At 46.1% G+C, this 23,314-nt stretch overlaps 1 protein-coding gene across 1 annotated transcript in view; it reads left to right on the forward strand.

Moving 5' to 3' along the window:
• LOC144485294 (scavenger receptor cysteine-rich type 1 protein M130-like) overlaps positions 1-23,314 on the forward strand; it is a 60,775-nt gene that overhangs the window by 32,565 nt on the left and 4,896 nt on the right. The window contains exons 3-4 of the mRNA XM_078203507.1: positions 2,700-3,014; positions 10,083-10,397. Coding sequence (XP_078059633.1) covers positions 2,700-3,014; positions 10,083-10,397 — 630 coding nt within the window. The remainder of the gene's footprint in view (positions 1-2,699; positions 3,015-10,082; positions 10,398-23,314) is intronic.

The raw sequence follows: 23,314 nt of genomic DNA on the forward strand, positions 1-23,314 counted from the left end.
TGATCACTTATATGAATGGCATAGAAGAGTGTGTGTGAGCTAAGGAATAGTAAGTTCCTGGACTGGCACAAAAAATGGCTGGATGGTTAACAGTGAGATTGACTGTCTTGGGCAGATATAAATAGGGCAGATAACTGGCAGATGCAATTTAACTTTACAATTGTGACGTGGTGCATTTTAGAAAGAGTAATTGGACAAGGATGCATTCAATGACAGGCATAGCACCGGGAAGTTCAGAGGAACAAAGGGACTTTGGCCTGTTTGTCCTTCAATCTCTGAAGTTGGAAGGGCACGTAAGTGGGTAGTGAAAAATGTCATGTGTGACATGTGTTTTTATCAATTGAGACACAGATTACAAAGAAAAATGTAAGTCATGTAGGAGTTGTATAGACTTTGGTGAGGCCAGAGCTGGAGTACTGTGCGTACTTGTGGTTGTAACATGAGAGGAAGTGTGTCGCTACTGTGCCTTTAAGAACTGCATTTTAAGCATATTCTCTGCAGTTATAAGCAACCCTTCTTCTTTTTTATTGGCTCCGCACACATGAGGACGGCCTAAACCGGGATCTTGGGTTCATGTCACACAATCGGTAACCCCCCACAGCTTGTCTCGTGGATTTGCAGAATCTCACTGGCTGTCCTGTTTGGAGACAATACACATTTCTTTAACCTGTGCTTAATGCTCCCTCCACTCACATTGTCTGTATGTTTAAATGTAGCTGTGAAAATTCGCATTCTAATTAGTATTCTGTAACTTGATTTTGTATCTCTGTATGCCCTGTTTGAGAGCAGATATCCACTCCATCTGACGAAGGAGCAGCGTTCCGAAAGCTAATGGCATTTTCTACCAAATAAACCTGTTGGACTTTAACTTGGTGTTGTTAAAACACTTACTGTGTTTACCCCAGTTCAACGCCGGCATCTCCACATCTTTTTTTATTGGGGCATCGAGTTTTCTGAGTCAATATCCTTTTATTGTTGAAAAGCCTTATAATGGTCCAGTCGTTTGTTTTCAATCTGGGCCTAATGCAATGTCCTGGAGTTTTAGGATACTTTGAATTATCTGATTTGCGACTGATTGACAGGTGCATGTCATGGGGTTCCTTTCCAGGGAAATAAGAACATAAGAAATAGGAGCAGGAGTAAGCCATCTGGCCACTCGAGCCTGCCCCGCCATTCAATAAGATCATGGTTGATCTGAAGTGGATCAGTTCCACTTACCCGCCTGATCCCTATAACCACTAATTCCCTTACCGATCAGGAATCCATCTATCCGTGATTCAAACATATTCAACGAGGTAGCCTCCACCACTTCAGTGGGCAGAGAATTCCAGAGATTCACCACCCTCTGAAAGAAGAAGTTCCTCCTCAACTCTGTCCTAAACTGACCCCCCTTTATTTTGAGGCTGTGCCCTCTAGTCCTAGTTTCCTTTCTAAGTGGAAAGAATCTCTCCACCTCTACCCTATCCATCCCCTTTATTATCTTTTAGGTCTCTATAAGATCCCCCCCTCAGCCTTCTAAATTCCAACGAGTACAAACCCAATCTGCTCAGTCTCTCCTCATAATCAACACCCCTCATCTCCGGCATCAACCTGGTGAACCTTCTCTGCACTCCCACCAAGGCTAATATATCCTTCCGCAAATAAGGGGACCAATACTGCACACAGTATTCCAGCTGCGGCCTCACCAATGCCCTGTACAGATGCAGCAAGACATCTCTGCTTTTATATTCTACCCCCCTTGCAATATAGGCCAACATCCCATTTGCCTTCTTGATCACCTGTTGCACCTGCAGACTGGGTTTTTGCGTGTCATGCACAAGGACCCCCAGGCTCCTCTGCACAGCAGCATGTTGTAATTTCTTTCCATTTAAATAATAATCCAATTTGCTATTATTTCTTCCAAAGTGAATAACCTCGCATTTGTTAACGTTATACTCCATCTGCCAGATCCTCGCCCACTCACTCAGCCTGTCTAAATCTCTCTGCAGAACTTCTACGCCCTCCACACGATTCACATGTCCACTTATCTTTGTGTCGTCTGCAAATCCAATGGTTACTTTCAGTTTGGCAGCTGGCGAGTTAAAAGCTCTTTTGACTCCAGACTGAAAACAGTGGTTGCATCTGTCTCTCTCTGGCATTGTAAATTCTGCTAACTGCTCCTTCGTTAGAAGCTGTCAGGACACCAGACTCCATGCAGTGTGTCTCTCTCCCTGGTATTGGAAATTTATGATGTGGAGATGCCGGCGTTGGACTGGGGTAAACACTGTAAGAGTTTTAACAACACCAGGTAATAAAGCTGTTGGACTTTCACCTGGTGTTGTTAAAATCCTTACTATTGGAAATTTAGCCAGTAGCCAGAGGTAAAGAGTGCCTCTGTCTTTCGAAGGCTGCTGGAAGTCCCAGTACCAAAAATCGTGTAGGGCGAGCAAAGGCAAAGAAGTTTTGTAATTACGGGTATCCATCCTAAGACTGGTCGAGGTAAATTGCTATTACTCTTAGAAGCAATTTAGTCCTTTCTTCATAAATAGCATTGTCAAGTTGGAGACTACCGACAACCTTAAATAAATGTCTGACAGAAATGATCTACGCTGTCCGTATTTGAGCATAGGACCAGCAATTTTAGCAATTAATGTTCTCGATGTAAAATGCGTTACAAGCAAGTACCTTGAAAATATAATACCATCTGTTAAAATCAACAGGGCACAAACAGCCGAGACTGGTTGGTGGACAGGACGACTGCTCTGGGAGATTGGAGATAGAGTATGGCAATACCTGGGGAACAGTATGTGATTTGAACTGGCATTTACAGGACGCCAAGGTGGTATGCGCATCACTGAAATGCGGGGAAGTGATATCAATACCTGGAGGGGCGTACTTTGGAGAGGGCAATGGTCCCATATGGCAGGATATTTACAAGTGTCAAGGAACGGAGAGCATTCTCTGGGACTGCCCCACTGAGCAGAGAAACCAACACAACTGCACGCACAGACATGATGTCAGTGTCATTTGCTCCGGTAAGTTTTTTATGACTTCTGAGATTCAGGTGGCAACAAACAGGGTCAACTCCGTACATTTGTTCTTATTGATTAGATACACTACATCTCTATACCTCAACCTTGGTTTTATGAAGGGGAGGTCTTGTCTCACAAACTTGATTGAGATCTTCGAGGAAGTGACAAGAAAATTTGAACAGTGCACGGCAGTGGATGTTGTACTCATGGACTGTATTAAAGCCTCATGGCAGGCTGATACAGAAGCTGAAGTTATACAGGATTCGAGTTGAGCTGGTAAGATGGATACAAAACTGGCTTGGGCACAGAAAGCAGAGAGTAGCAATGGAAGGGTACTTTTCTAACTGGAGGTCTGTGACACAGGTGTTCCATAAGGATCAGTGCAGGGGCCTCTGTTGCTTGCAATATATATAAATGATTTGGAAGAAAATGTAGGTCGTCTGATTCGTAAATTTGCAGATGACACAAAACATGGGGGAGCAACGGATAATGAGGAGGGTAGCCAGAGGATACAGCAGGATGTATATCGGCTGCAGACCTGGGCCGGAAGATGGCAGGTAAAATTTAACCCGGACAAATGTGAAGTGGTGCGATTTGGAAGGCCTTACGCAGAAGGAATGTGAACTGTAAATGGTAGAACCCATAGAAATATTAGCAAACAGAGGGATCGAGGTGTGCAGATCCACAGTTCCCTGAAGGTGGTAACTCAGGTGGACAAGGTGGTCAAGAAGGCGTATGGCCTGCTGGCCTTTATCGGCAAGGGCATTGAGTATAGGAATTGGAAAATCATGTTGCAGCTGTATAAGACTTAGATTAGGCCACATTTGGAGTATTGTATACAATTCTAGTCGCCGCACTTCCAGAGGGATGTTGATGTATTGTTTACGGTGCAGAAGAGATTTACCAGGATTTTGCCTGGTTTGGAAGGACATGGACTATGAAGAAAGGTTGAACAAACGTGGATTATTTCATTGGAGCGTTGGAGGATGGGTGTCGCGGGGTGAGGGCGGGGGGGAGGGGGGCGAGGGGGGAGGGGGGCTGTGGGGGGGGGGGGGGTGGTTCTGGGGGGGGGGCGTTGAAGGGGCTGATAGATGTTTACAATACTATTACAGGCTTGGATAGAGTGGATAGTCAGCCTATTTCCCAGATTCCAAGGGTCAATTACTCGGGGGCATAGTTGAAAGTGACGGGGGAAAGATTATAAGAGATGTAACAGGCAAGCATTTCACACAAAGGGTGGTGGATGCCTGGAACGCGCTGTTGGAAGACGTGGTGGAAGCAGATTCTATAACATCATTCAAGAGGCACCTGGAAAGATACATGAATAGACAGGGAATAGGACAAAGAACAAAGAACAATACAGAACCGGAACAGGCCCTTTGGCCTTCCAAGCCTGCGCCGCTCATGTGCCCAACTAGACCAGTCGTTTGTATCCCTCTATTCCCAGTCTGTTCATACGGCTATCCAGATAAGTCTTAAACGATCCCAGCGTGTCCGCCTCAATGACCTTGCTTGGGAGTGCATTCCAGGCCCCCACCACCCTCTGTGTAAAATATGTCCCCGTGTCACCTGTGTTGAACCTTGAACCTGTGTCCCCTTGTGTTCGTCACCTCCAACCTGGGAAAAAGCTTCCCACTGTTCACCCTATCTATGCCCTTCATAATTTTATACACCTCTATTAGGTCGCCCCTCACCCTCTGTCTTTCCAGGGAGAACATCCCCAGTTTACCCAGTCTCTGCTCATAGCTGAGACCCTCCGTACGAGGCAACATCCTGGTAAACCTTTTCTGTACTCTCTCCAAAGCCTCCACGTCCTTCTGGTAGTGTGGTGACCATAACTGGACGCAGTATTCCAACTGTGGCCTAACCAACGTTCTATACAGCCACAACATCATATGCCAACTTTTATATTCTATGCCCCGTCCAATAAAGGCAAGCATGCTACATGCCTTCTTCACCACCCTCTCCACCTGTGCTGCCACCTTTAAGGATCTGTGGACTTGTACACCCAGGTCCCTCTGTGTGTCTATAATCCTGATGGTTCTGCCATTTATTGTATAGCTCCCCCTTACATTTGATCTACCGAAATGCATCACTTCGCATTTATCTGGAATAAATTCCATCTGCCATTTATCCATCCAATGTTCCATCCTATCTATATCCTGCTGTATTCTCTGACAATGTTCATCACTATCCGCAATTCCAGCAATCTTTGTGTCGTCCACAAACTTACTGATCACACCAGCTACATCTTCCTCCAAATCATTTATATATATCACAAACAGCAGAGGTGCAAGTACAGAGCCCTGCGGAATTCGACATGTCACAAACCTCCAACCGGAAAAAGCCCCCTCCACTGCCACCCTTTGTCTTTCTATGGTTAAGCCAGTTCTCCACCCATCTAGCTAGCTCACCTTTAGTCCCGTGAGATTTAACGTTTTGCAACAGCCTGCCATGAGGGACCTTGTCAAATGCTTTGCTAAAACCCATATAGACGACATCCATGGCCCTTCCCTCGTCAATCGTTTTGTCACCTCGTCAAAAACTCAACCAAATTTGTGAGGCATGACCTCCCTCGTACAAAACCATACTGTCTATCGCTAATGAGATTATTCTGTTCTAAATGCGCATATATCCTATCTCTCAGAATCTTCTCCAACAATTTCCCTACCACGGGTGTCAAGCTCACCAGCCTATAATAACCCGAGTCATCCTTGTTACCCTTCTTAAATAACGGGACCACATTTGCTATCCTCCAATCCTCTGGGACCTCAGCAGTGTCCAGTGAAGAGACACAGATTCCTGTTAGAGGCCCAGCAATTTCATCTCTTGCCTCCCTGAGGAGTCTAGGATAGATGCCAACCGGTCCTCGGGATTTGCCTGTCTTAATGTTTCCTAAAAAACCTAACACTTCCTCCCTTGTAATTGAGATATTTTCTAACGGGTCAACACATCTCTCTGAGACAGTTCCAGTCAACATGTCCCTCTCCTTTGCATATACCGATGCAAAGTATTCGTTTAGGATCTCATCTACTTCCTTTGGTTCTAAGCATAATTTCCCTCCTTTGTCCCTGAGAGGTCCGATGCTTTCCTTAACAACCCTCTTGTTCCTAAAGGGCGGCACGGTAGCACAGTGGTTAGCACTGCAGCTTCACAGCTCCAGGGTCCCGGGTTCGATTCCCGGCTCGGGTCACTGTCTGTGTGGAGTTTGCACATTCTCCTCGTGTCTGCGTGGGTTTCCTCCGGGTGCTCCGGTTTCCTCCCACAGTCCAAAGATGTGCCGGTTAGGTTGATTGGCCAGGTTAAAAATTGGCCCTTAGAGTCCTGAGATGCGTAGGTTAGAGGGATTAGCGGGTAAAATATGTGGGGGTAGGGCCTGGGTGGGATTGTGGTCGGTGCAGACTCGATGGGCCAAATGGCCTCCTTCTGCACTGTAGGGATTCTATGATGTATAAAATCATGTCTGCGAAGGGCATTTCGTAACCCCTTTTTGGCTTCTAAGTCCCTGTTTGTGTTATTTGCGACTTTCTCTGTATTCCTCCAGTGCTCCATCTGTTTTTAGCTGCCTGGACCTCATGCATACCTCTTTTTTCTTTTTGATTAGACCCCCAATTTCACTGGTTATCCACGGCTCTCGAATCCTACCTTTCCTATCCTTCCTCTTTACAGGCACATGCCTGTCCTGCATCTGAATAGAGGGATATGGGCTACGTAGAGGCAAGAAGAAATTAGATTATAGAGGCATGTGTGTCGACACAGACTTGGTGCTGGTCATGGAATCCCTCCAGTGCAGAAGGAGGCTATTCAGCCCATCGAGCTTGCACCGACAATAAGTCCACCCAGGCCGTATCCCTGTAACCCCATGTATTTATCCTCTTGATCCTGGGACACTAAGGGATAATTTAATATGGCCAATCCACTTTAACAACACATCTTTGGACTGTGGGAGGAAACCGGAGCAACTGGAGGAAACCCACACAGGCACAGGGAGAATGTGAAAACTCCACACAGACAGTCACCCCAGGCCGGAATTGAACCCTGGTCCCTGGAGCTGTGAAGCATCAGTGCCAACCACTCTGCCACCGTTTCACCCCGTGTCGATCTTTGTTGATTCATCATTCATAAGGGAAACGTCGTTGATGCGCAGTATCAAAGAACAAAGAACAAAGAACAGAATTGCACAGGAAACAGGCCCTTCGGCCCTCCAAGCCTGTGCCGCTCCTTTGTCCAACTAGACCAATCGTTTGTATCCCTCCATTCCCAGGCTGCTCATGTGACTATCCAGGTAAGTCTTAAATGATGTCAGCGTGCCTGCCTCCACCACCCTACTTGGCAGCGCATTCCAGGCCCCCACCACCCTCTGTGTAAAAAACATCCCTCTGATATTTGAGTTATACTTCGCCCCTCTCACCTTGAGCCCGTGACCCCTCGTGATCGTCACCTCCGACCTGGGAAAAAGCTTACCACTGTTCACCCTATCTATCCCCTTCATAATCTTGTACACCTCTATTAGATCTCCCCTCATTCTCCGTCTTTCCAGGGAGAACAACCCCAGTTTACCCAATCAATCCTCATAGCTAAGACCCTCCATACCAGGCAACATCCTGGTAAACCTTCTCTGCACTCTCTCTAACGCCTCCACGTCCTTCTGGTAGTGCGGCGACCAGAACTGGACGCAGTACTCCAAATGTGGCCTAACCAACGTTCTATACAGCTGCATGATCAGACTCCAGCTTTTATACTCTCTACCCCGTCCTATAAAGGCAAGCATACCATATGCCTTCTGCTCCACCTCCTCCACCTGTGTTGCCACCTTCAAGGATTTGTGGACTTGCACACCTCGGTCCCACTGTGTTTCTATACTCCTGATGACTCTGCCATTTATTGTATAACTGCTCCCTACATTATTTCTTCCAAAATGCATCACTTCGCATTTATCCGGATTAAACTCCATCTGCCACCTCTCTGCCCAATTTTCCAGCCTATCGATATCCTGCTGTATTGCCCGACAATGCTCTTCGCTATCTGCAAGTCCAGCCATCTTCGTGTCATCGGCAAACTTGCTGGTTACACCAGTTACACCTTCGTCCAAATCATTTATATATATCACAAATAGCAGAGTTCCCAGTATAGAGCCCTGCAGAACACCACTGGTCACAGATCTCCAGCCGGAAAAAGACCCTTCGACCACTACCCTCTGTCTCCTATGGCCAAGCCAGTTCTCCACCCAGCTCGCCACTTCTCCTTGTATCCCATGAGCCTTAACCTTCTTAACCAACCTGCCATGTGGGACTTTGTCAAATGCCTTACTGAAATCCATATAGACGACATCCACGGCCCTTCCTTCATCAACCGTTTTTGTCACTTCCTCAAAAAACTCCACCAAATTTGTAAGGCACGACCTCCCTCTTACAAAACCATGCTGTCTGTCACTAATGAGATTGTTTCGTTCTAAATGCACATACATCCTGTCTCTAAGAATCCTCTCCAACAACTTCCCTACCACGGACGTCAAGCTCACCGGCCTATAATTTCCTGGGTTATCCCTGCTACCCTTCTTAAACAACGGGACAACATTCGCTATCCTCCAATCCTCAGGGACCTCACCCGTGTCCAAAGAAGCGACAAAGATTTCCGTCAGAGGCGCAGCAATTTCATCTCTCGTCTCCCTGAGCAGTCGAGGATAGATGCCATCAGGCCCTGGGGCTTTGTCAGTTTTAATGTTCCCTAAAAAACCTAACACTTCCTCTCTTGTAATGGAGATTTTCTCTAACAGGTCAACACCTCCCTCCGAGACACTCCCGGTTAACACGCCCCTCTCCTTCGTGAATACCGATGCAAAGTATTCATTTAGGATCTCCCCTATTCCCTTGGGTTCTAAGCGTAATTCCCCTCCTTTGTCCCTGAGAGGTCCGATTTTCTCCCTGACAACTCTTTAGTTCCTAACGTATGAATAGAATGCCTTAGGATTCTCCTTAATGCTGCCTGCCAAGAACATTTCGTGACCTCTTTTTACCCTTCTAACTCCCCGTTTGTGTTCTTTCCTACTCTCTTTGTATTCCTCCAGAGCTCCATCTGTTTTCAGTTGCCTGGACTTGACGTACGCCTCCCTTTTCATTTTAATCAGATCCTCAATTTCCCTGGTTATCCACGGCTCTCGAATCCTACCTTTCCTATCTTTCCTTTTTACAGGCACATGCCTATCCTGCAGCCTTATCAATAGTTCCTTAAAAGACTCCCACATGCCAGACGCGGACTTACCCTCGAACATCCTCTCCCAATCAACATCCACCAATTCCTGCCTAATCCGGCTATAGTTAGCCTTCCCCCAATTTAGCACCCAGATTGTATCATCAGTGGCTAGAAATCACACTGTGGTATCACTTTACTTATTTTAATCAAGTTGTTATATTCTTGTTTTCAAGAGGACGATTGCAATATAAAGTGACCGCTTGAACTATACGCAGATGCACCAACAGACAATTAAGTCAAGTTTAAAAATAAAAATGGAATTTCTCAAAGCTCCATTAATATCCCTTTGGATGTTAATTTATATCGATCTTACACGCCAAAGCAGGCTGAGAATGGTAAATTTCCTGTAGCTTGTCCTGAGCCTGATGCATTGTCCGCACGGGCCTCTTTCCTTTTGCACTCCGGTACTGCGTTTCGATGGAAAAGCATCGCATTATTTCGAGTTTAACATTGTATTTTCCAGCAAATTCGATCTGGCAGACATCCAGGCTACTTTGTTTCATTGCATTTGCATCAAGAAAAGTTCAGAGCTTGCTTCTCTTCAGCTGAGCACTTCTACATAGTTTTCGTTTCCCTGTTTCCAAAATATTGGAGCCATCCTCCCGATGGCGTTTCATTCTTCACCTTACCATCACCAAATTCCTAGGAATTCTTCCACAGTGTCCCCTCTTTCACAGTGGCACTGCAGTGTTGTGTTATTTGCTGCATTGACTTCATGCAATAAAACGCATTTGTTCAAAATAGCTCTCTAATTGTGGAGTTTTTACGCTGATTCCTTGCTTTTCTCCGTTGAAAAATGTTGCTTTTTTCTACGCAAAGGACAAAAGGGGCCACGGTTAGTCGGTGGCAATGGCACCTGTTCAGGTAGAGTGGAGATACTGCTGGGTGACACCTGGGGCACAGTTTGCGATACCTACTGGGATTTACAGGATGCAGCTGTCGTCTGCAATCAGCTCGGTTGTGGGGCTGCGCTATCAACGCCCGGAGGAGCCTTCTTTGGAGAAGGAAATGGTTCGATCTGGAACGATATCAACGAATGCATCGGCAATGAGATGCGTTTGAGCGACTGTCCCGTCGTATCCTGGGGGCACCATTTTTGCACCCACAGAAATGATGCTGGGGTGATCTGTTCAGGTAGGTGCGTCTTTTTCATAAATGTCAATAATTGTCATAATTATAATAATATTAGTGTGCATGCATGAATGCCAGCATACGTGCCTCAGCATGACTTGTTTCAATTTGCGTTTTATTCGCATAATTTAGTATTGAGGTGAGTGAGGAGTTCAAGCCAATGGGACTCCCCAGTTATTTATTTGAATGTACCTCGGTGACATGTGAACTTTGTCATACCAGATAGGCGGTAGCAGTGGAAGTGAATGGAGGGCTGTGACAAGTGGTGTTCCTCAGGGATCAGTGCTGGGACCATTTCTGTTTGTAATATATATATAAATGATTTGGAGGAAAATGCAACTGGTTTGATTCGTAAGTTTGCGGACAACACAAAGGTTGGTGGATTTGCGGATAGCGATGAGGGCCATCAGAGGATACTACAGAATAGAGATTGGTTGGAGGCTTGGGAAGAGAGGTGGCAGGTGGAGCTTAATCCGGACAAATGTGAGGTAATGCATTTTGGAAGGTCTAATACGGATCGGAAATATACAGTAAATGGCAGAACTCTTGACAGTATTGATAGACAGAGGGATAAGAACATAAGAACTAGGAGCAGGGGTAGGCAATCTGGCCCTCGAGCCTGCTCCGCCATTCAATAAGATCATGCTTGATATTTTCGTGGACTCAGCTCCACGTATCCGCCCGCTCACCATAACCCTTAATTCCTTTACTGTTCAAAAACGTATCTATCCTTGCCTTAAAAACATTCAATGAGGTAGCCTCAACTGCTTCACTGGGCAGGGAATTCCACAGATTCACAACCCTTTGTTTGAAGAAATTCCTCCACAACTCAGTGCTAAATCTGCTTCCCCTTATTTTGAGGCCATGCCACCGAGCTCTAGTTTCACCTGCCAGTGGAAACAACTTCTATCTCATCTATTCCCTTCATAATCTTATATGTTTCTATAAGATCTCCCCTCATTCTTCTGAATTCCAATGAGTACAGCCCCAATCTACTCAGTCTCTCCTCATAAGCCAACCCTCTCAACTCCGGAATCAACCGAGTAAATCTCCTCTGCACCCTCTCCAGTGTCAGTATCTCCTTTCTCAAGTAAGGAGACCAAAATTGGAACAGTACTCTGGGTGTGGCCTCACCAGCACCTTATACAGCTGCATCATAACCTCGCTGTTTTTGAACGCCATCCCTCTAGCAATGAAGGACAAAATTCCATTTTCCTTCTTAATTACCTGCTGCACCTGCAAACCAACTCCTTGCGATTAGAGTCATAGAGTCATAGAGTCAGAGAGGCTTACAGCCTATAAACAGGCCCTTCGGCCCAACTTGTCCATGTCACCTTTTTTTTTAAACACCAAAGCTAATTCCAATTGCCCGCATTTGGCCCATGTCCCTCTATACCCATCGTACCCATGTAACTATCTAAATGCTTGATAAAAGATAAAATTGTACCCGCTTCTACTATTAGCTCTGGCAGCTTGTTCCAGGCACTCACCACCCTCTGTGTGAAAAGATTACCCCTCTGGACACTTTTCTATCTCTCCCCTTAAACCTATGCCCTCTCGTTTTAGACTCCACTACCTTGGGGAAAAGATATTGACTATCTACTTTGACTGTGCCCCTCATTATTTTAAAGACCTCTATAAGGTCACCCCTCATCTTCCTACGCTCCAGAGAAAAAAGTTCCAGTCCATTCAGCCGAGGCTAGGAATGGAAAAAGATGAGTGTTGTCCTATGGGTAAGGTGCTGAATTGGGGGAAGGCGAACTGCAGGCGGATTAGGCAGAGTTTGATGGCTGTTGATTGGGAGAGGCTGTTCGAGGGTAAATCCACATCTGGCATGTGGGAGTCTTTTAAGGAGCAGTTGATAGGACTGCAGGACAGGCATGTGCCTGGAAAGAGGAAGGATAGTAAAGGTAGGATTCGGGAACCGTGGATAACCAGTGAAATTGTGGGTCTAATCAAAAAGACAAAAGAGGCATACATGAGGTCCAGGCAGCTGAAAACAGATGGAGCACTGGATGAACACAGAGAAAGTAGAAAAGAACTCAAACAGGGGCTTAGAAGGGCAAAAAGGGGTCACGAAATGCCCTTGGCAGACAGGATTAAGGAGTATCCAAAGGCATTTTATACATATGTTAGCAACAAGAGGGTTGTTAGGGAAAGAATCGGACCTCTCAGGGACAAAGGAGGGGAATTATGCTGAGAACCAAAGGAAGGGTTCAAGAAGGGGAGTAGGGACAACACGGGTAATTATAGACCAGTGAGCCTTACTTTTGTTGTGGGCAAAGTATTGGAAAGGATTATAAGAGATAGGATTTATAATCACCTCGAAAGGAATAATTTGATTAGGGATAGTCAGCACGGTTTTGTGAAGGGTAGGTCGTGCCTCACAAACCTTATTGAGTTCTTTGAGAAGGTGACCAAAGAGGTGGATGAGGGTAAAGCGGTGAGTGTGGTGTATATGGATTTCAGCAAAGGGTTTGATAGGGTTCCCCATGGTAAGCTTTTGCAGAAAATACAGACACATGGGATTGAGGGTGATTTAGTGGTTTGGATCAGGAATTGACTTGCTGCAAGAAAACAGAGGGTGGTGGTTGATGGGAAATATTCATCCTGGAGTTCAGTTACTAGTGGTGTACCGCAAGGATCTGTTTTGGGGCCACTGCTGTTTGTCATTTTTATTAATGACCTGGATGAGCGCGTGGAAGGATGGATTAGTAAATTTGCGGATGACACTAAAGTCGGTGGTGTTGTAGACAGTGCGGACGGAAGTGGCAGGTTAAAGAGGGACATAGATAAGCTGCAGAGCTGGGCTGAGAGGTGGCAAATGGAGTTTAATGCAGAAAAGTGTGCGGTGATTCACGATGGAAGGAGTAACAGGAATACAGAGTACTGGGCTAATGGTAAGATACTTGGTCGTGTGGATGAACAGAGAGATCTGGGTGTCCATGTGCATAGATCCCTGAAATTTGGCACCCAGGTTGATAGGGTTGTTAAGAAGGTGTACGGTGTGTTAACTTTTATTGGTAGAGGGATTGAGTTTCAGAGCCAGAAGGTCATGCTGCAACTGTACAAAACTCTGGTGCGGCCGCATTTGGAGTATTGCGTACAGTTCTGGTCGCCGTATTATAGGAAAGATGAGGAAGTGTTGAAAAGGGTGCAGAGGAGATTTACCAGGATGTTGCCTGGTATGGTGGGAAAATCGCATCAGGAAAGGCTGAGGGGCTTGAGGTTGTTTTCGTGAGAGAGAAGAAGGTTAAGAGGTGACTTAATAGGGGCATACAAGGTGATCAGAGGATTAGATAGGGTAGATATTGAGAGCCTTTTCCTCGGATTGTGATGGCTAGCACGAGGGGACATAGCTTTAAATTGAGGGGTGAGAGATATAGGAGAGATGTTAGAGGTAGGTTCTTTACTCAGAGAGTAGCAAGGGTGTGGAATGCCCTGCCTGCAGCAGTAGTGAACTCGTCAACATTAAGAGCATTCAAATGGTTATTGGATAAACATATGGATGATATTGGAATAGTGTAGATTAGCGGGGCTTTCGATTGGTTCCACTGGTCGGCGCAACATCGAGGACCGAAGGGCCTGTACTGCGCTGTAATGTTCTATGTTCTATGTTCTAAGTCGGTGAGATCCTAAACGAATACTTTGCATCAGTATTCACAAAGGAGAGGGATATGTTGACTGGTAGCGTCTCAGAGAGATGTGTTGACCCGTTAGAAAAAATGTCAATCACAAGGGAGGAAGTGTTAGGTTTTTCAGGAAGCATTAAGATAGACAAATCCTCAGGGCCGGGTGTGATCTATCCTATACTCCTCAGGGAGGCAAGAGATGCAATTGCTGGGCCTCGAACAGAAATCTTTCTCTCTTCACTGGACACAGGTGAGGTCCGAGAGGATTGGAGGATCGCAAATGTGGTCCTGTTATTTCAGAAGGGTAGCAAGAATAACCCGGGTAATTATAGGCCTGTGGGTTTGACGTCCGTGGTAGGGAAGTTGTTGGAGAAGATTCTGAGAGATAGGATATATGCGCATTTAGAATAGAATAATCTCATTAGCGATAGACAGCATGGTTTTGTACGAGGGAGGTCATGCCTCACAAATTTGGTTGAGTTTTTTGATGTGGTGACAAAAACGATTGATGAGAGAAGTGTCGTGGATGTCATCTAAATGGATTTTAGTAAAGCGTTTGACAAGGTCCCTCATGGTAGGCTGGTGCAAAAGGTTCAATCTCACGGGATAAAAAGTGAGCTAGCTGGATGGGTGGAGAACTGTCTCAGCCATAGAAGACAGAGGGTAGCAGTGGAGGGGTCTTTTTCCGGTTGGAGGTCTGTGACTAGTGGTGTTCCGCAGGGCTCTGTACTGGGACGTCTGCTGTTTGTGATATATATAAACGATTTGGAGGAAGATGTAGCTGGTGTGATCAGTAAGTTTGCGGACGATACGAAGATTGCTGGAGTTGCGGATAGTGATGAACATTGTCAGGGAATACAGAGGATATAGATAGGCTGGAACATTGGGTGGAGAAATGGCAGATGGAATTTAATCCAGATAAATGCGAAGTGTTGCATTTCGATAGATCAAATGTAAGGGGGAGCTATACAATAAATGGCAGAACCATCAGGATTATAGACACACAGAGGGACCTGGGTGTCCAAGTCCACAGATCCTTAAAGGTGGCAGCACAGGTGGAGAGGGTGGTGAAGAAGGCATATGGCATGCTTGCCTTTATTGGACGGGGCGTCGAGTATAAAAGTTGGCATATGATGTTGCAGCTGTATAGAACGATGGTTAGGCCACATTTGGAATACTGCATCCAGTTCTGGTCGCCACACTACCAGAAGGACGTGGAGGCTTTGGAGAGAGTGCAGAGGAGGTTTACCAGGATGTTGCTTGGTATGGAGGGTCTTAGCTATGAGGAGAGATTAGGTAAACTGGGGTTGTTCTCCTTGGAAAGACGGAGGATGAGGGGCGACCTAATAGAGGTGTATAAAATTATGAAGGGCATAGATAGGGTGAACAGTGGTAAGCTTTTTCCCAGGTCGGGGTGACGAACACAAGGGGTCACGGGTTCCGGTTGAGGGGGGCAAGGTTCAACACAGATGTCAGAGGGACGTATTTTACACAGAGGGTGGTGGGGGACTGGAATGCACTGCCAAGCAGGGTGATTGAGGCGGACACGCTGGAATCGGTTAAGACTTATCGAGATAACCACATGAACAGACTGGGAATAGAGGGATACAAAAGAATGGTCTCGTGGGCACATGAGCGGCGCAGGCTTGGAGGGCAGAAGGGGCTGTTCGGGTGCTGTATTGTTCTTTATTCTTTGTCCTTATAACTCAATCCATCAAGTCCCGGTAGCATCCTAGTAAATCTTTTCTGTACTCTTTCTAGTTTAATAATATCCTTTCTATAATAGGGTGACCAGAACTGTACACAGTATTCCAAGTATGGCCTTACCAATGTCTTGTACAACTTCAACAAGACGTCCCAACTCCTGTATTCAATGTTCTGACCGATGAAACCAAGCATGCCGAATGCTTTCTTCACCAATCTGTCCACATGTGACTTCACTTTGGAGGAGCTGTGAACAAGTACCCCTCGATCTCTTTCTTCTGTAACTCTCCCCAGCCCCCTACCATTAACTGTGTAAGTCCTGCCCTCGTTCAATCTACCAAAATGCATCACCTCGCATTTGTCGAAATTAAACTCCATCTGCAATTCGTCAGCCCACTGGCCCAATTGATCAAGATCCCGTTGCAATTGGAGATAACTTTCTTCACTGTCCACTCTGCCACCAATCTTGGTGTCATCTGCAAACTTACTAACCATGCCTCCTGTATTCTCATCCAAATCATTAAAATAAATGACAAATAATAGTGGACCCAGCCCTGATGCCCGAGGCAATCGCTGGCCACAGGCCTCCAGTTTGAAAAACAACTCTCTACATCCACCCTCTGGCTTCTGTCAAGAAGCCAATTTTGTATCAATTTAGATACCTCGCCCTGGACCCCATGCGATTTAACTTCATGCAACAACATACCATGCGGTACCTTGTCAAAGGCCTTGCTAAAGTCCATGTAGACAACACCAGCTGCACTGCCCTGATCTGCCGTCTTGGTTACCCCTTCCAAAAATTCAATTAAGTTTGTGAGACATGATTTTCCACTCATAAAGCTATGCTGACTGTCCCTATTCATTCCTTGCATCTCTAAATGCCTGTAGATCCTGTCTCTCAAAATACCTTCCAACAATTTACCCACCACAGATGTAATGCTCACTGGCCTATAGTTCCCAGGCTTTTCCCTGCAGCCCTTTTTAAACAAAGGCATAACATTTGCCACTCTCCAATCTTCAGGCACCTCACCCGTGACTATCGATGATTCAAATATCTCGGCAAGGGGACCGCAATTTCCTCCCTAGCCTCCTACAACATCCTGGGATATAGTTCATGAGGTCCTGGTGATTTATCTACCTTGATGCGCTTTAAGACTTCCAGCACCTCCATCTCTGTAATAAGTACACTCCTCAAGACATCACAATTTATTTCCCCGAGTTCCCTCACATCCATGCTTTTCTCAGCAGTAAATACTGATGAGAAATATTCATTTAGGATCTCACCCATCTCTTGTGGATCCTTGCACAAGCGCACCCAGGTCCCTGTGCACAGCAGCAACTTTTACCATTTAAATAATACTCCATTTTGTTGTTATTCGAACCAGAATGGAAAGCCTCACATTTACCAACATTGTACTCCATCTGCCAGACCCTCACCCACTCACTTAGACTTTCTGTAGGCCTTTGCAGACTTTCAGCATCCTCTGCACACTTTGCTCTGCCACTCATCTTAGTGTCATCTGCAAATCTTGACACACTACACTTGGTCCCCAACTCCAAATCGTCTATGTAAATCGTAAACAATTGCGGTCCCAACACTGATCCCTGAGACACACCACTAGTCACTGATCGCCAACCAGAAAAACACCCATTTCACCCCACTCTTTGCTTTCTGTTAGTTAACCAATCCTCTATCCATGCTAATACATTTCCCGTAACAACATGCACCTTTATCTTTTGTAGCAGTCTTTGGTGCGGCACCTTGCAAAGTGCACTCTGGAAATCCAAATACGCCATGTCCACAGTTCTCCATTGTCCACTGCACATGTAATGTTCTCAAATAATTCCACCAGATTAGTCAAACCTGACTTTCATTGTTCCCAGGAGCAGGCTGAGGGTAAGAGAGTTGGTTTTCTGACTTTAATTAATTATTTATTTTTTCAGTTAATTTTGGGTTTAAAATCGGAGGTTTTTTTCAAAACCGGAAGTAGGCCCAGGAGAGGCCTGGGGACGTTGTTGGAGGGTTTAAAAGCGCACCAAAGTATACAGCGGGCAGCAGAGTGAGTGGGAAGTTGAGTGAGCTGTCAGAGCTTTGGCTCACAGGGCTTGGACGAGCAGGGGTGAGTTTTTGTTTCCTTACATTCTTATTAACTTTTCACTGTCTTACTTGACATAAAGTGTCCAGTATGAGTGTGAAACCAGTGTGTTGTTCCCAGTGTAGGATGTAGGAGGTCCTGGAGGCATCTGGCCTCCCGGACATCCACATCTGTGAGGGGTGTGTCGAGCTGTGGTTCCTGAGGGACCGTGTTAGGGAGCTGGAACTGCAGCTCGAGGATCTTAGGCTGATGAGGGAGAATGAGGAGGTGATAGACAAGACCTATCATCAGGTGGTCACACCAGGGCCACGGGAGGAGGCCAAGTGGGTGACGGCCAGGAAGGGTAAGGCTAGGGTGGTTGAGAGCACCCCGGTGGATTTGCCCCTGCACAACAAGTGCTCCTGCTTGAATACTGCTGGGGGGGACAGCCCGCCTGGGGGAAGCAGCAGTGGCCGTGTCTCCGGAATGGAGTCCAGCCCTGTAACTCAGAGGGCTAAGGAAAAGAGGAGGAAGGCGGTATTAATCGGGGACTCGATGGTGAAGGGGACAGACAGGCGTTTCTGCGGAGGTAGGCGGGAGTCTCACATGGTGGTCTGCCTCCCTGGGGCCGGGATCCAGGATGTCGCTAGTCGCGTCCTGGAAATCCTGAGGTGGGAGGGAGAGGAGCCTGAGGTAGCGGTACATATTGGTACCGCTGATGTGGGTAGGAAGGGAGAAGGGGTCATGAAAAAGGAGTACAGGGAATTAGGGAGACAGCTGAGAAAGAGGAAAGCAAAGGTAGTAATCTCAGGATTACTGCCTGTGCCACGGGGAGGTGAGGGCAGGAATGGAGTGAGGTGGAAGATGAATGTGTGGCTGAGGGACTGGTGCAGGGGGCAGGGATTCAGGTTCCTGGACCATTGGGACCTCTTTAGGGGCAGGGGTGATCTGTATACAAAAAACGGGTGGAACTTGAATCACAGGGGGACCAATATCTTGGCTGGTAGGTTGGCTAAGGCTACTGGGGAGAATTTAAACTAGATAGGTTGGGGGGAGGGGAGCTAGAAGAGTTGACTAGGATCAAGGAACTAATTGATGGGGGGGAGGATGCAGGGGTAAGGGGAATTACAAAATTAATGGTAGAGGAGAGGGTGCAAGTGAATGAAGGCGGTAATTTAGATAAGGGAGTAGAGGGAGAGGGTGTTCGTGACTCATCAAAGCGGGTCCAGATAAAAGCTGGAATAAGGACACTTTGCCTGAATGCACGAAGCATTCGGAACAAGGCAAATGAGTTGATGGTGCAAATCAGCACAAGTGGGTACGATCTAGTGGCCATTACAGAAACGTGGCTGAAAGGTGACCAGGACTGGGAGATGAATATCCAGGGGTATCAGGCATTTAGGAAGAATAGACAGGAAGGAAAAGGTGGTGGGGTCGCACTATTAATAAGAGATAATATCAGGGTAGTACTGAGGGATGACATAGGCTCTGAGGAACAAAACGTGGAATCATTATGGGTAGAGATGAGGAATAGTAGAGGGAGAAAGACACTAGGAGGTGTGGTATATAGGCCCCCAAATAATAATGTTGAGGTAGGGAGGGCTATAAACAAGCAGATAAGGGATGCGTGTAAAAACGGAACGGCAATAATCATGGGGGACTTCAACATGCACATTGACTGGCAGACGCAAGTCGGTAAGGGTGGAATGGAGGAAGAGTTCTTAGAATGCTGTCGGGATAGTTTCCTTGAACAGCATGTTATGGAACCGACGAGGGAACGAGCTATTTTGGATCTGGTATTGTGTAACGAGGTAGGTAGAATTAAGGATCTTATTGTGAAGGACCCTCTTGGGTCTAGTGACCACAATATGGTCGAATTTCTGATTCAGATGGAAGAGGAGAAAGTTTGGTCCCAAACCAGTGTCCTCTGTTTGAACAGAGGGAAATATGATAGGATGAGGGATGAATTGGCTAAGGTAGACTGGGAGAGCAGGCTGGCAGGTAGGATAGCTGAGGAACAGTGGTGGATTTTTAAGGAGATCCTTTTCAGTTCTCAGCAAAAATATATTCCAGCAAAAAACAAGGATTGTAAGAAAAGGGAGAACCAGCCGTGGATAACGAAGGAAATAAAGGAGAGTATTAAAATAAAAACAGCTGCGTACAGAGTGGCCAAAAATAGTGGTGAAACAAGTGATTGGGAAACATTTAAGAAACAACAAAGAGAGACTAAGAAAGCGATAAAGAAAGGAAGGATAGACTATGAAGCTAGGCTAGCAATTAATATAAAAAATGATAGTAAAAGTTTGTATAAATATATAAAAAGGAATAGAGTGGCTAGAGTGAATGTTGGACCCTTGGAGGACGAGAGGGGGGAGTTAATAGTGGGAAATGAGGATATGGCTGAGTCTTTCAATAAGTTTTTTGTGTCGGTCTTCACGGCGGAGGACACAAATAGTTTGCCAAATATTAACGATAGAGGGTTGGCAGCAGGAGAAATACTTAATACAATTAATGTTACCAGAGAGGCAGTGCTGGGTAGACTAATGGGACTGATGGTGGACAAGTCCCCGGGTCCGGATGGAATGCATCCCAGGGTATTGAAAGAAATGTCAGAGGTAATAGTGGATGCGTTAGTGATTATTTATCAAACCTCGTTGCACTCTGGGGTAGTGCCAGTTGATTGGAAAATGGCTAATGTTACGCCGCAGTTTAAAAAAGGAAGGAGACAAAAGGCGGGTAACTATAGCCCGGTCAGCTTAACGTCTGTAGTAGGGAAAATGCTGGAATCCATTATTAAAGAGGAGATAGCAGGGCATCTGGATAGAAATGGTTCGATCAATCAGACGCAGCATGGATTCATGAGGGGAAAGTTGTGCTTGACGAACATGTTGGATTTTTATGAAGATGTGACTAGGGCGGTTGATGGAGGAGAACCGGTGGATGCGGTATTTTTGGATTTCCAAAAGGCGTTTGATAAGGTGCCCCATAAAAGGCTGCTGAAGAAGATTAGGGCACACGGAGTTGGGGGTAGTGTGTTAAAGTGGATTGGGGACTGGCTATCCGACAGGAAGCAAAGAGTCGGAATAAATGGGTGTTTTTCCGGTTGGAGGAAGGTAACTAGTGGCGTGCCGCAGGGATCGGTACTCGGGCCGCAACTATTTACCATTTACATAGATGATCTGGAGGAGGGGATGGAGTGTAGGGTAACGAAGTTTGCAGACGACACAAAGATAAGTGGAAAAGTGAATCGTGTGGAGGACGGAGAAGATCTGCAGAGAGATTTGGACAGGCTGAGTGAGTGGGCGAGGATATGACAAATGGAGTATAACGTTGATAAATGCGAGGTTATACACTTTGGAGGAAATAATAACAAATGGGATTACTATCTCAATGGAAACAAATTAAAACATGCTACCGTGCAAAGGGACCTGGGGGTCCTTGTGCATGAGACGCAAAAGCCCAGTCTGCAGGTACAACAGGTGATCAAGAAGGCAAATGGGTTGTTGGCCTATATCACGAGGGGGATAGAATATAAAAGCAGGGATGTCTTGATGCACCTGTACAGGATATTGGTGAGGCCGCAGCTGGAATACTGTGTGCAGTATTGGTCCCCTTATATGAGGAAGGATATATTGGCATTGGAGGGAGTGCAGAGAAGGTTCACCAGGTTGATACCGGAGATCAGGGGTTTGGATTATGAGGAGAGGCTGAGGAGATTGGGTTTGTACTCATTGGAGTTTAGAAGGATGAGGGGGGATCTTATGGAGACTTACAAGATAATGCGGGGGCTGGATAGGGTGGAGGCGGAGAGATTCTTTCCACTTAGTAAGGAAGTTAAAACTAGAGGACACAGCCTCAAAATAAAGGGGGGTCGGTTTAAGACAGAGTTGAGGAGGAACTTCTTCTCCCAGAGGGTGGTGAATCTCTGGAATTCTCTGCCCACTGAGGTGGTGGAGGCTACCTCGCTGAATATGTTTAAAGCGCGGATGGATGGATTCCTGATCGGTAAGGGAATTAAGGGTTATGGGGATCAGGTGGGTAAGTGGTACTGATCCACGTCAGATCAGCCATGTTCTTATTAAATGGCGGGGCAGGCTCGAGGGGCTAGATGGCCTACTCCTGCTCCTATTTCTTATGTTCTTATGACCTTCCCTTCATGAACCCATGCTGCGTCTTATGAATGGGACAATTTATATCCAGATGTCTCGCTATTTCTTCCTTGGTGATAGATTCAAGCATTTTCCCTGCTACAGAAGTTAAGCTAACCAGCTTCTAGAAACCCGCCTTTTCTCTCCCTCCCTTTTTAAACAGTGGCGTCACATTTGCTGTTTTCTAATCTGCGAGAATGACCCCAGAGTCCAGCGAATTTTGGTAAATTACAACTCGTGCATTTGGTATTTCTCCTGCCATCTCTTTTAGTACCCTGGGATGCACTCCAGCAGGACCAGGAGACTTGTCTCCCTGTCGCCCCATTAACATGGCCAACAGTACCTCTTTCGTGTTAATGATAGTTTTTAGGTCCTCACCTGCCATAGCCTTCCCGTCATCAATTTTTGGCATGTTATTTGTGTTTTCCACTGTGAAGACCGACACAAAATACCTGTTCAATGTCTCAGCCATTTTCTAATTTCCATCTGACCTGCGTGTACACGTACACAGATCATTGAAAGTGGCAACGCAGGTGGAGAAGGTAGTCAAGAAGGCATACGGCATGCTTACCTTCATCGGCCGGGGCACTGAGTTTAAAAATTGGCAAGTCATGTTGCAGCTTCATGGAACCTTGGTTAGGCCGCACTTGGAATATAGTGTTCAATTCTGGCCGCCACACTACCAGAAAGATATGCAGGCGTTGTAAAGGATACGAAACGATTTACCAGGATGTTGTCTGGTATGGAGGGCATTAGCTATGAGGAGAGTTTGGAGAAAATTGCTTTGTTCTCACTGGAACGACGGAGGTTGAGGGTCGACCTGATAGAACTCTATAAGGGTATGAGGGGCATGGAGAGAATGGATAGTCAGAAGCTTTTTCCCAAAGTGGAAGAGTAAATTACTAGGGGGCACAGGTTTACTTTGCGAGGGGCAAGATTTAAAGGAGATGTTCGAGGCAAGCTTTTTACACAGAGGGTGGTGGGTGCCTGGAACTCGCTGCCGGCGGAGGTAGTGGAGGCAGATACGTTAGTGAGTTTTAAGGGGCGTCTGGACAAATACATGAATCGGATGGGAATAGAGGCATAACGTTCCCGGAAGGGTAGGGGGCTGTAGTTCAGTCAGGCACAATGGTCAGTGCAGGCTTGGAGGGCCGAATGGTTTGTTCCTGTGCTGTAATTTTCTTTTCTTTGTTCTTTATCCACATTGTCAGAGGAAATTGCAAGTAATTCGAAATAACTGTGTGATGCACCTGGACCCAATATTTTGCAGTCCGTATGGGTGTACCTCTACGAATTTGGATAAGAGTTGACACCAAGAATGGTTGCTGTAGCGTTGAGACAGTGCGTGGTATAACTAGTTT

Source organism: Mustelus asterias, chromosome 3, assembly GCF_964213995.1.
Source record: "Mustelus asterias chromosome 3, sMusAst1.hap1.1, whole genome shotgun sequence".
NCBI lineage: Eukaryota > Metazoa > Chordata > Chondrichthyes > Carcharhiniformes > Triakidae > Mustelus > Mustelus asterias.